Genomic DNA, 14294 nt, shown 5'->3' on the forward strand with positions numbered 1-14294 from the left:
TTTTGTTTCTCCTTTAAAAAATGCATTAACAAAAACGCGGTAAAACACCATGCGTTTTTGGGCTACAAGCTGTGTTTTTCTGTGACCATAGGAAAAAAGATGCAGTCAAAATGCACTCAGAAAAAGTGTGCATATAGCCTTAGCCAGCTACATACAGTGTGAGACCTCATATAACCTCCCTATATACACTATATACAGCATGTGCCCCTACATAGCCCCCTATTTACAGTATGAGCCCTCAAATAGCCCCCTTATATACTGTATGAGCCCTCTCATAGCCCCCTATTTACAGTATGAGCCCTTACATAGCCACCCCTATATGCAGTATGAGCCCCACATACCTCTTTATACTGTATGAGTCCCCAGAGAATGTTGGAACTGTCTTTGTGTGTATAAGATACACAGCTCTTGCTCACAAACACATTAGGCTAGGTTCACATTTCCATTGTTTTGCATCAGTCACATGCGTTGCTTAACGCATGTGACTGATGCGTTGTACAACGGATGACAAAGAACAGAATTCATTGTCGGACTCCGTTGTGGGACAGGTGAGTGAGTGAGCGCGCGCGCGCATGTGTGTGTGTGTGTGTACATGCTGAGTGCGGGAGGGGGCAGAGCCGAGTAGGGAAGTGTCGGCCTCCCTGCACACATATCCATGGTAAATATCGGGTAACTAAAAGCAAAGCACTTTCCTTGGTTACCCGATTTTTACACTGGTTACCAGCATATGACTCGCCCACCCCAGGGCTATGGGACACCCGGTGCCGGGCCGGACTAGTCCGGTGGTAGTCAGTGGTGGCTGGGCCCGGCTCCGTGGCCCTGGTGGGTGTCAGTTGAATATGTGGCTTGCTTGTTAATGGTTGTGTTCGTGACGCCACCTGTGGTATGCGGCTAATAAGCCGCCGCTGCTGTGTGAGGCCTCCGGGGTGATGTTACTGCAGCAATGGTAGTACTGCTCCCCACAGGTGGAGCAATGCCCGGGGCACAGTTAGTGCTTGTGAATGTCTATGCAGCGAAAATAACAGAGACCACTTCAAGGGTGCAGTTCAAGTTCTTTACTCACAGTTCTTGTCACAGCTGTAGGGACCCTCAGACTGCTGGGACCACTGTCAGGGACCTCCGCCGTTTCTGGGTGATTCAGAGAGTAAAAGCCGGTGCCCTCCTCTTAGTGTCTCTTTCTTCTGCTGTCTCCCTTAGCCTTGCCTTTGTTAGGGTGGACCTGGCTTGGCCTCCACTACAGCCTCCAGGCTGGGGGGTCACCTGTCGGCTGATTACCCCTTTTCTGAAGGTCTGCTATGGGTTCTGGCCCTGGGAGCTTACAACGTCCCTGGGCCTCGGTTTTTACTGTTTGGAGATTGTCTTTGCACTCCTCCAGTCTCTAGGGACCGTCCCCTGTCGCAGCTTAATCACTCCACCGATGTCAATGTGGAACAGGCCACCGCAGCCTGCAACTACCCGTGGCGCCTCTAGGCCCTCGCTTCGGTACCTATCAAGGACTGCTCGTGGTACCTCCAGGACTACCCGTGGCCCTGCGACTCCTTCTGTCTCCTACGTGGTGTCACCTGGACTTCTGGGTCCCAGGGTCTTCACCAGGAAGCGTCTCTTTCAGTTCCTCTGCTCCTGGCTGACTTGGAGCTTTCTTTCCTTCTTTCTTTCTTTCCTTTCTTTCTCCTCCTTGCCTGCCTCCAGCAGGCCTCCTCCTCCCTCCTTGCTCTCGCTCTTGTTTTCCCACTACATGCTGGCTCTTCACCCTTGCTCTCCCTGAGGTAGACTGACTTCACTAGACCTTCCTATCTGTGTCTGCACTCTTGTGGCTCCTCCCACCTCCCAGTTGCTAAGCTGTAACCTATAGGAGCAGGGATGGGTCTTACAGCCCCTCCCAGCATGCAGCATGGGAGGGTTGCCTGCCACTTTCCCTGGTCCTTGTATGTGCCTAACAATGGGTGTAGTGTGGATTTACCCAGGGACCGGAGTTCACTCTCTTCCTCTCCCAGAATGGGGCATCACACCGCTGGTGGGGTGCAATGACCTGTGGCGACGGAAGCCTCAGGGGCGCCACACTCCCCCACAGCAAATCCCAGCACGTCCTCGGGCTGAAAAACAACAAAAACATGTGGAAGAACTGCAAAACATTTTTGGTATGCAAAACATAAAACAATAAAACATTTCTTCCCTTTATGGGAGGCACATGAAAGTAACCGTTTCAAACTTCTTACAAAGAAAAACTCTAAGTGTGCACTTCCAGTCCATTGCACGGTTTGGGCACTTCCCCCATAATTCTGGTAGGGGGCACAACGGGTGCAACTATAGACATTTTCGGCTACAACAAGTCCAGTAGCCCGGCAGTTCGTTTCTTTCAATCAAACAATAATGGGACAAAATCAACCAGCCACTAAGTCCAATGGCCTGGTTACATAAGACACATACACATCACATTCACCGGGGCCCACATTCCAGTTCAGTGGCCCGGTAACACATAAACATGGGGGGTGACGTCTTCAAAAAGCATCAGGGGCAGTACAGCAAGAAAGGGTGTCATCTTCGAAAAGAATGAGGGGCAGACAGGGGCTATATACAGTTCAGCTGCTCACTCTTCATTGCAGGGGTCCTTCTTTGGCAGGGCCCTGGGCACTGGTCACTGACCTTCTGCGAGGCGCTGCAGCCTGAATAGAAGTAGGGCTGCTTGCAGGCACAACACTGCGTTCCAGCAAAGGGCTGCTTGTTTGCAGGGGGCTGTTGCTGTGATCTTTGGTGTCCTGCTTTGGCCGTGCACCTTGCATCAAACAAGCCATGGAGATCCGGGTCTGTGTCTCCTGCGTGGCTGTTGCAGGCCCGCTGCTCAGTTCTGCGGCTTGGGCCTGCGTTGGGGTAGTGCTGCGGCTGCTGCTGACAGGGGAGACGCTGCACGCTGGCATAGTGCGGCGCCACTCCGGTTCTTCTGAGGCCGTCTCCTCCCGGGCCTCCCGCTCCTGCTGGTACTCCTGCACCAATCTCCGGCAGGTCAGCTCGTTTGGCAGTGCGGTTTCCTTGGGGCGCAGGGGCTTTTGCAGTCCCCTACTCTCTATGGGCGCTGCGTCCCAGTGCACTCCCGGGGATGTCGCTCCCAGGAGACTCACAGGGGGACTCGGTAGGGGGCCCACTAGCTGGTCGGGATCCACCCCTCCCCAGGCTCCGTCTGCGGGGGGTTTCGGGCAGGCCTCCGGTGCCCCACCGGGCATCTGCGGGGCTGGCGGGGAAGGCCTGCGGGACAGTGGAGGGACAGGGCGGTGGCGCTTGGTGGGTCAGTGGGTCCGGACGGGTCGGGGCTTCACATTGCTCACCCGGTCGCTGCTCCGCGGCCTCCATCCTGTGGCCCACACTCTCCGGCACCATCGGTGTTTCACTCCGCCGGTCCACCTCTGCTTGCAGGTTACGCAGTCTCCGAGCCAGGATTTGCATTTCCTCCCGGAGCAGGTCCAGCTCGGGATCCATCTTCCCGGTCCCTGGTGTACACTCCTGCAGCCTCTCCGCCATGCTGCCGACCTGGGGGACGCTTGCTGGATCACTGCTCGGGTGCTCGACCACGCCACTCGGCTTCTCCCTTTCCCTTCTCGGCGGTGGGGCCGGAGGCTGCACTTGCATCTGGCGCCAGACGGGCGCCCAGCCCATCACGGCCGGCATCACTCCGCTTGCGATAAGGTACATTTTCTTTATCTGCTGGTCTGGCATTTAGACTCTCTCTGCCAGTCGCCAGCTTGTCTAGTCGCCATTGCTTCTTCTTCCGCCTTCCATGGCGGGCACCGCTTCGCGCTCTTTTCTTGGACAAGGGGGCGGGGCTTCTCTTCGCGCCCTTTCTTCTTTCACGCCCCCCTTCTTCCCGCTCTCAGCAGTGCTAATGGCGGCGGTTTCTCGCTGTAATACACAGTCTGTTTCGCGATTCTTCAGGCGCACAGTACCCGGTGTGACCGGGCACGAAATCCTGTTCGTGACGCCAAAGTTGACTCTCCCACCCCAGGGCTATGGGACACCCGGTGCCGGGCCGGACTAGTCCGGTGGTAGTCAGTAGTGGCTGGGCCCGGCTCCGTGGCCCTGGTGGGTGTCAGTTGAATATGTGGCTTGCTTGTTAATGGTTGTGTTCGTGACGCCACCTGTGGTATGCGGCTAATAAGCCGCCGCTGCTGTGTGAGGCCTCCGGGATGATGTTACTGCAGCAATGGTAGTACTGCTCCCCACAGGTGGAGCAATGCCCGGGGCACAGTTAGTGCTTGTGAATGTCTATGCAGCGAAAATAACAGAGACCACTTCAAGGGTGCAGTTCAAGTTCTTTACTCACAGTCCTTGTCACAGCTGTAGGGACCCTCAGACTGCTGGGACCACTGTCAGGGACCTCCGCCGTTTCTGGGTGATTCAGAGAGTAAAAGCCGGTGCCCTCCTCTTAGTGTCTCTTTCTTCTGCTGTCTCCCTTAGCTTTGCCTTTGTTAGGGTGGACCTGGCTTGGCCTCCACTACAGCCTCCAGGCTGGGGGGTCACCTGTCGGCTGATTACCCCTTTTCTGAAGGTCTGCTATGGGTTCTGGCCCTGGGAGCTTACAACGTCCCTGGGCCTCGGTTTTTACTGTTTGGAGATTGTCTTTGCACTCCTCCAGTCTCTAGGGACCGTCCCCTGTCGCAGCTTAATCACTCCACCGATGTCAATGTGGAACAGGCCACCGCAGCCTGCAACTACCCGTGGCGCCTCTAGGCCCTCGCTTCGGTACCTATCAAGGACTGCTCGTGGTACCTCCAGGACTACCCGTGGCCCTGCGACTCCTTCTGTCTCCTACGTGGTGTCACCTGGACTTCTGGGTCCCAGGGTCTTCACCAGGAAGCGTCTCTTTCAGTTCCTCTGCTCCTGGCTGACTTGGAGCTTTCTTTCCTTCTTTCTTTCTTTCCTTTCTTTCTCCTCCTTGCCTGCCTCCAGCAGGCCTCCTCCTCCCTCCTTGCTCTCGCTCTTGTTTTCCCACTACATGCTGGCTCTTCACCCTTGCTCTCCCTGAGGTAGACTGACTTCACTAGACCTTCCTATCTGTGTCTGCACTCTTGTGGCTCCTCCCACCTCCCAGTTGCTAAGCTGTAACCTATAGGAGCAGGGATGGGTCTTACAGCCCCTCCCAGCATGCAGCATGGGAGGGTTGCCTGCCACTTTCCCTGGTCCTTGTATGTCCCTAACAATGGGTGTAGTGTGGATTTACCCAGGGACCGGAGTTCACTCTCTTCCTCTCCCAGAATGGGGCATCACACCGCTGGTGGGGTGCAATGACCTGTGGCGACGGAAGCCTCAGGGGCGCCACACATACACCGCTTAGCGCTGGCTCCCTGCACACGTAACCAGTGTAAATATCGGGTAACTAACCAAAGCGCATTGCTTGGTAACCCGATGTGTATCCTGGTTACGTGTGCAGGGAGCCAGAGAGAGCATGCGCAGAGAAATCCTACGGATTGCGCTGCTCAGAAAACGTTACAGGCTGCGTTCCTTCCTTCCTTCCTTCCTGCCCCATGGTCAGTCGTTCCATGACTGATCAGTCGGGCGGAGGGTACAACGCAGCATCATCAGTCACAATCCGCCACTCATACAAGTCTATGGGAACAACGGAATCCGCTAAACGGATTCCGTTGTTTACCAGAGCAGTGGATTGTGACTGATACAATTTAACGGAAGTGTGAACCTAGCCTTAGGTGTCGGCAGTCAGATCTTTGTGACCTGGGAGGAGAGCAGAGCTGTGTGTCATTAAGTCTTACCATATCACGCTGAGAAACCCGATTCTGGCCTTCTCTGTGGGAGGTTTTTGTTTCTGCTTGATGCCGCCTGCTAATGATTGTTTGGTAATAAACACGGGAAAATTAGCTGCCCTCAAAGAAAAAAGGGGAAAATTAGCTGCCCTCAAAGAAAAAAGGGGAAAATTAGCTGCCCTCAAAGAAAAAAGTATACTAATACCCCCATTGTTGAAAAGTAAATGAGCAAATAATATCTCTGAGGCCTGAAACACACTTCCGTTAAAAACACGCACGTGCCGTGAGACACGTATTTATCCTGCGTGTTGCGTGTGGTAAGTACGTGTCTCGGGTACGTGCGGTCCACGTGTGCTATCCGCGATAGCAGACGTAGAACCGGTAATTTGCAAACTCACGTGCTGTCCAGGGTACTGATCTTCGGTCTCCATCCCTGCCGTCTCCCCGCTGCTGCTGCTGCTACCGGCCGCAGTGAAGTGAATATTAAATGAGCATACTGAGCGGCGGTCGACAGCAAGTGGCAGCAGAGACAGGAGGGCTGGAGAAGGTGAGTAATTTTTTTTTCTTTTCACTGACACGTGTGTTTTCTCCGGCGCGTGTCACACGGGACCGCATCCACACTACACCCGTGTGGTATGGGTGCGGGCCGTGTGACACCCGTACTGCCAGAGAAAACGTGGACATGTCAGCGTGTAGAAAAACGCACACACGTACAAACGCACACGGACACTCGTTCCGTGTAGTTTTACGTGTGTGTGCCTGCTACAATAGGGTAGCATTGCTGAACGTGTCTCCGTGCCGCCGGTACATGCAAAAAATGGCAAACACGTACCGGCGGCACGGATGTGTGTCGGAAGCCTGAAACAGAGGTGAGAAATTAAAGAAAAGAAACCTTTTTATTCACCTCTGCAACCATTATTCCATGATGTGGCTAATTTAGAGGGAACATGTCACCTTTTAAAACACTTTTTAAGGGAACCCTACATCTGCAGTTAAAGGGTACCAATCACTAGGATTTTCATATATAAGCTAAAGCCAGTGCTATACTGGCACTATCAGGCTGATTCTCTACATACCTGTAGTGGTCAGCTCAGATATTTAGGTTTTGAGATCCAAAAAGTAAAGTATAAAAATTCGGCAACTGCTTGAGTGACAGTAGCTGAGGATCAGATAATATCTGGGGAGGTATTCAGAGTTATCCCCTCCCTCTGTTAGAATTAGCATAAGTATTATACAATCAATGTAACTTTTCACTTCCAGGACCTGTGGGGAGGTCATACCCATGTGACCAGAATGGGCGGGGCCTCAGCCAATAGGAAAATGTTGCTTTGTGGTATCAGCTTTGTTGGCTGAGGCCCCGCCCCTTCTGGTCACATGGGTGAAAAGTTACATTGATTGTATAATACCCTCTTTCCCCTAAAATAAGACATCCCCTAAAAATAAGACCTAGTAGAGTTTTTGCTGAATTGCTAAATATAAGGTCTCCCCTGAAAGTAAGACCTAGCAAAGTTTTTCTTTGGAAGCATGCCCGCCGAACAGAACACTAGGGCATGTTGTACATGGAAATAATGGCAGTAACAAGAAATTCTTGATAGGATTCACAGTTTGTCTGTTTATGCTGGTTTTTGATGAAAACTCCGTACAGTATATAAAAAATGTTCATTTTTTTTGTTCAACAAAAAATATGAATTCTTCTTCATGGAAAAATAAGACATCCCCTGAAAATAAGACCTAGTGCATCTTTGGGAACAAAAATGAATATAAGACACTGTCTTATTTTCGGGGAAACACGGTACTTATGCTAATTCTAACAGGGGAAGGGGATAACTATGAATACCCCCCCCCAGATATTATCTGATCCTTAGGTGCTGTCACTCAAGCAGCTGATGATTTTATAAACTTTCTTGGATTTCAAAACCTATACATCCGAGCTGACCACTAATGGTATGTATAGACTCAGCCTGATAGTGCCAGTATAGCACTGGCTTTAGCTTACATACGAAAATCCTGGTGATAGGTTCCCTTTAACTGCAGATGTAGGGGTAAAATGCTCAGCTACCTTGCTAAAAGTGCAGCTACTAGGAGAAAAGTAACATATTTTATTCCGGGATCCGCAGGCTTTCAGTTGGCTGCAGTTTCAGACTGGCTGCAGTTTCAGCTCGCCCCAGCACTTTGATTGACAGCCAACTCTTCAGCGTCTGCATAGTGAGCTGTCAATCATACAGCCAGGGTGTGCTTACAGCTGCCATCCCGAGAATAGGCAGCGGTGACTGTAATCACTCCCTGTACTGTCCCCATGACTGAATGATAAATAGCATTTTCCAAAGTGACAGGTTCCATTTAAAGGGAATCTGTCAACAGGTTTTTGCCACCCCATCTGAGAACAGCTCAATTTGGGACTTTTAGACTCAATTTTAGTATTGCAAACAGAAAAAAAGTAAAATGCCCAAGAATTGCTCTTTGCCCAGAATGTGTAATCTAGGCTTGAGTTTTTGTAACCATCATACTAAGGCACATCAATGTCCCCCTTTTCCTCCCTGCAGACACAATAATAATATTTCTTTTAGTTCCAAAGAAAACAAAAGGAAAAAATGAATTTGTCAAACCTGATAAAAGAACTAGAAGATCGAATTCAAGCAATGGCTGACCACCTTAAAAACGTCAGACAAGAGCTGAACTACACACAGGTACTGGAGCAAGGTGTATTCTGAAAATAAATGTTTGTTTTTAGGAGTATTCTTTTATTGTAATATGATAAAGTATTGTCATGATGGACCCCAACATTATGAGGGGGCTTCTTTGCCGCAAAGTTTGTTTTTAATTTTATACTCACAAATGGCATTACACTTCTTTAAAGGGGTGTTAAAGGTTTTTTTTATGAATTAGCTTCATCTATTGCTTTTTATTAGACCTTAAAGGAGTTTTCCACAAACAGAATAAATTTTAATTAATAGAGCTTTAAATAGTAATAATTTCCACAATTGGATGTGTTAAACAATGTTCCTGTGCTGAGATAATCTTGTATATGTGCCCCTGCTATGTATTGTGTAATAGCCCTGTCTGACTGTACAGAGTTGCTCCAGTATCTCCTGGCCAAAGGGGGAAAGTATAAGTGATGAGTGAACGTATGGATGACACAGCAGGGGCTCACAGATGCTGCTTTTTTCATAGTTCCTTGCCTGAAGTAACACATTTCCCTCCCTGAGCCTGCATCAAAGTCATGGGGCCGGTATAGGAAGTTTTAAGGACTGTCAGATTTGACACATTAAAAAACAGAAAAATCATGTGTATGAAGCCCATTTAGACAGGTCAATAGATGGGTACAAGCATTCTTCAAGCCGCCAATCACCTGATTTTTCGCAAGCTTAGGCCTCTTTCACACATTTGTTTTTTTGCCATGAGTCACAATCCGTTTTGTGACTGATGCAAAGGATCCTTCGGAGATTGTGGTAAAACTGATGCAACGGATCCTGTAAAAAAAAAACGGATCTGTCATACAACTTTTGTCAAAGATGATTTGATAGATATATAACAACAAATCTATTTGAACCCATGAGAGAGAGACTACACCTCATCGGAGCATGCTCGGTTGAAAAAAACGGATTGTCACCGGAATCCGTCATGTGACGGATTGTGACGGATCCTGCGCCCTTAGGCTTCCATTATAACAAACGACGGACTCCGACGGATCCGTCGCTGTCCATTTCTTTGTCGCTCCATTGGGAGACCCAGACAATTGGGTGTATAGCTATTGCCTCTGGAGGCCACACAAAGTATTACACTTAAAAGTGTAAGGCCCCTCCCCTTCTGGCTATACACCCCCAGTGGGATCACTGGCTCACCAGTTTTGTGCTTTGTGCGAAGGAGGCAACACATCCACGCATAGCTCCACTTTTTAGTCAGCAGCAGCTGCTGACTATGTCGGATGGAAGAAAAGAGGACACACATAGTGTCCCCAGCATGCTCCCTTCTCACCCCACTGTATGTCGGAGGTGTTTGTAAGGTTGAGGTACCCATTGCGGGTACGGCGGCAGGAGCCCACATGCTGATTCCTTCCCCATCCCTTTTTACAGGGCTCTGGGTGAAGTGGGATTTACCGGTCTCCAGGCACTGAGACCGTGCTCCATCTACAGCCCCTGGAGAAGATGCTGGATGGAGCGGAGTACATCAGGGACATGGCCCTGCTTCCTCAAGGTACTCTGTGTCCCCGTGCATTTGGCGCTCACACCGCAGCATGCTGGGTGTTGTAGTGCGCCGGGGGACATCAGCGCTGCGGCGCCTGTGCCATGGCCTCATTCAGCTTTGCTGAAGCAGGCTCACTTATGGGAATTGGTCGCGCCGGCCGCTGGGACTGTGGCGCGGCTGGCACTTGTAGTGCGCCGGGGACTTCAGCGCGGCCTGCGCTTTTACGGCGGCCGCGCTGATAACTAGAGTCCCCGGCTTTTGCGGCCTGCTTCCGTTCGTTCCCGCCCCCAGACCTGCCAGTCAGGAGAGGGGCGGGACACTGGCCACTTCCAGGAATCGCTCGCGCCGGCCGCTGGCAGCGGCGCGGCTGGCACTTGTGGTGCGCCGGGGACTTCAGCGCGGCCCGCGCTTTTACGGCGGCCGCGCTGATAACTAGAGTCCCCGGCTTTTGCGGCCTGCTTCCGTTCGTTCCCGCCCCCAGACCTGCCAGTCAGGAGAGGGGCGGGACGCTGGCCACTTCTATGAATCGGTCGCGCCGGCCGCTGGAACTGCGGCGCGGCTGGCACTTGTGGTGCGCCGGGGACTTCAGCGCGGCCCGCGCTTTTACGGCGGCCGCGCTGTTAACTCGAGTCCCCGGCTTCTGGGCCTAGTCTCCCTTCGTTACCGCCCACAGCCCTGACAGTCAGGGTAGGGGCGTGACGCTGCATAGAGCAGAGCTGAGAGCTGGAGTATGTTTTGCATACTCCACCCCTCTCACTGTGTGCACTGTGAATCCGGATTCCCGCACTTTCTCAGGCACGCCCACGGCTTCCTTCTCTACAAGGACACCGGCAGCCATTAGTGTCAGTTTCTGTACGATACAGAGACAAGTGTGGAAGACCCTGGCATTCTGATAGTCACACAATCGCTGTGACAGGCGTTCAGCAGCACCTGTGGTGCTAACCCCACTAGTGCAGAAGTGCACTTATAGATATGCTTGTACTATATACATTGCACTGTTTGCTCGCACGTTGTATATACCCTCCTGGATTATGCGGAGGAGTTATCAGCATATTCTCTGTGTAAAACAAAGGTGCAGAACCACATGTTTTTCTATACAGCTGGTACAGCATGTACGGCTATACGGCCCCCATTGTATGCACTAATGGCCAGGGGATGAGGACGGTGTCTGCAGTATTTACTGACAGATTTTCTGAGACTATGGCTATGATACTAGAAGCCTAGCAGTCCGGACATGTCTCTCACAATATGGGCACTGTTGAATCATTGATCCATGGCCCCCCTCAGTGTGAATAACTAACAGCTCCGGGAATGTCACACGCATCCCAGAGTCACGGCTCTGCACGGACGTCAGTCCCAGACAGCCTAAGTGGGCTCGCTATGAGCGGCCTCGGTTTCATCAGGGTCCTAACAGAAGGACTCGCTGTGTAATGAGGCGGAAGTAGCGGCTCAGGATTCTGATCCTGAGACCGCTCTCAATCTGGATACACCTGATTGTGACGCCATAGTAAATAATCTTATAGCGTCCATCTATAGAATGTGGGTTATTTCTCACAGCTCCTCCAGTGGAGGAGTCAGCTTCACGTTTTTTTCTGGACACTCTGCCTTCAGAGAGGCAGTCCAGGAACACCACGCTTATCCAGATATGCGCTTCTCCAAACGGCTTAGGATTCACGTTATCCCTGTCCCCTGACTTGGTCAAGGACTGGACCCAATGTCCCGAGCGGCATCCTCCAATCTCCAGGCTTGTAGCTAGATCCATAGTTGCAGTGGGAGATGGAACTGCAAACTCAAAGATGCCACTGACAGACAGATGGATCTCTGGTCGAAAGCCATCTATGAGGCTGTCGGCGCACCGTTGGCTCCGGCATTCTCTCCCTTGGGGCACTCCAAGCTATTTCAGCTTGTCTTACACAGATTGACACGGTTACACGTACATCTGTGCCGCAGGTGGCATCCTTAACCTCTCAAATGTCTGCATTTGTTTCTTACGCGATTCAGGTTGTCCTGGACTCTGCGAACCGTGCGGCGGTAGCCTCCGCTACTCCGTGTTTTTAAGCAGAGCCTGGTCTGATCGTTAAGTGAATGGAAGGCAGATTCTGCTTCCAAAAAAGGTTGCCTAACCAGTTGCCTTTTTCTGCTGACCGACTGTTTGGTGAGCGTTGGATGTAACCATCAAACAGTCCAGGGGTAAGGATTCATCTTTTCCTCAGCCCGGACACAACAAACCCCAACAGAGGTCGGGGTTTTCGGCCTTTTCGAGGCTCGGGCAGGTCCCATTTTTCCTCGTCCAATGTGGACTCAAAAGGATCAGAGGAGCTAAGATTCTTAGCGGGCTCAGTCTCGCCCAAAAAAGCGACAGTCTGAAAACCCGCTTCCAAGGCGGCTTCCTCATGACTTGCGGCCTCGGTCGGTAGCAGGCTCTCCCGCCTTGGCGATATTTAGCTGCCATAGGTCAATGACCATTGAGTGTGAGACATTCTGTCTCACGGGTACAGGATAGAGCTCACTTCTCGTCCTCCAACTCGATTCTTCAGAATTTCTCCACCTCCCGGCCGGGCCGCTGCTCTTCTGCAAACAGGGTGCACTCTATAGGCAGAAAGAGTGATGACCCCCGTTCCTCTTCAGGAACAAGGTCACGGTTTTTACCCCAAATTCTTTGCGGTACCTATAACAACGGGCCGTTCCGTCCCGTTCTGGATCTAAAAATGCTCAGCAAGCTCGTGGACACCAGGCGGTTCCGGATGGAATCCCTCCGCCATGTCTTCGCCTCAAGGTCCCAAGGATATTTCCTAGCATCATTAGGCATCAAGGATGCTTATCCACACGTGCCGATTGATCCAGAGCACTAGCGTTTCTACGCTTCGTTATAGGAGACGAACACCCTCTGTTCGTAGCTCTACCTTCCGGCTAGCGACAGTCCAACTGGTCTTCGCCAAGGTCAGGGCAGCAGTAGTCACAGTCCTGCACTCTCAGGGTCACTCTGTGGTCCCGTATTTAGACGATCTACTTGTCAAGGCACTCTCTTAGTAAACATGCCAACACTGCCCGAACGTTGCGCTGGAGACTCTCTAGAGTTTTGGGTGGATCATCAACTTTTTAAAGTCAGATCCGACCCCGACCCTATCGATAACATATCTAGGCATAGAGTTTCTTACTCTCTCAGCGATAGTGAAGCTGCCGCTAGACAAACAGCATTCACTACGGGCTGCAAGCTCTTCTTTAAGAACCAGTCGCACACATTGAGACGCCTCATGCACTTCCTACGTAAGATGGTAGCAATGGAGGCAGTTCCTTTCGCGCAGTTTTACTGCGTCCACTACGATGGGACATTCTCTGCCAATGGGACGAGGAGTCGACGTCCCTCAACAGAGTCGTCGTTCTTTCTCAGGCGGCCAAGGAATCTCTACGGTGGTGGCTTCTTCTCACCTCTTGGTCAAAAAGAAGGTCCTTCCTATCCCCGTCCTGGGCGATAGTTACGACAGACGCGAGTCTATCAGGGTGGGGAGCAGTTTTTCTCCACTACAGCGCTCAGGGTACGTGGACTCAGCAAGAGTCCACTCTTCAGATCAATGTTCTTGAACACAGAGCAGTGTATCTTGCCCTACAATCCTTCCAACAGCGGCTGGAAAGCAAGCATATCCGACTTCAGTCGGACAGCTCCACAGCGGTGGCATACATCAACCACCAAGGTAGAACGCGCAACCGGCAAGCCTTCCAGGAAGTCCGGCAGGTTCTGATGTGGGTGGAAGACACGGCATCCACCATATCCACAATTCACATCCCAAGTGTGGAAACTAGGAAGCTGACTTCCTAAGTCGCTGAGGTGTGGCCGAAAGAGTATGGTCTCCTCACCCGGACGGGTTTCAGGAGATCTGGCGCCGCTGACAGAGGCCGGACGTCGATCTAATGGCGTCACGGCACAACAACAATGTGCCAGCTTCATGGCACGGTTTCACAATCATCGAGCTCTGGCGGCAAACGCCTTAGTTCAGCATTGGTCGCAGTTCCAGCTACCTTAGGTGCCACCTCTGGCATTGTTGCCCAGAGTACTGCGCTAGATCAAGACCGACTGCGGCCGCGCCATCCTCGTCGCTACAAATTGGCCGAGGATGTTGTGGTACTCGGTTCTGTGGTGCCTCACGGTAGGCTAACCGGGGGCACTACCAGACCAATCAGACTGGCTGTCTCAAGGGCCATTCTTCCATTTGAATTCTACGGCCCTCAACCGGATGGTGTGGCATTGAGTCCTGGAACCTAGTGTCGTCAGGATTACCTCAGGACGTGGTTGCCACCATGAGACAGGCTAGCATACCAACGTCCGCCAAGATTGACCACAGGACGTGGAAGATGTTCTTATCT

General features: G+C 51.7%; 1 protein-coding gene across 2 annotated transcripts in view; it reads left to right on the forward strand.

Moving 5' to 3' along the window:
- CCDC39 (coiled-coil domain 39 molecular ruler complex subunit) overlaps positions 1-14294 on the forward strand; it is a 137712-nt gene that overhangs the window by 3781 nt on the left and 119637 nt on the right. For both annotated transcript variants that reach the window (XM_075338542.1, XM_075338543.1), the window contains exon 2: positions 8315-8434. In XM_075338542.1, the coding sequence (XP_075194657.1) occupies positions 8315-8434 (120 nt within the window). The remainder of the gene's footprint in view (positions 1-8314; positions 8435-14294) is intronic.

The sequence above is a fragment of the Anomaloglossus baeobatrachus genome, chromosome 3 (genome assembly GCF_048569485.1).
Source record: "Anomaloglossus baeobatrachus isolate aAnoBae1 chromosome 3, aAnoBae1.hap1, whole genome shotgun sequence".
NCBI classification, from domain to species: domain Eukaryota; kingdom Metazoa; phylum Chordata; class Amphibia; order Anura; family Aromobatidae; genus Anomaloglossus; species Anomaloglossus baeobatrachus.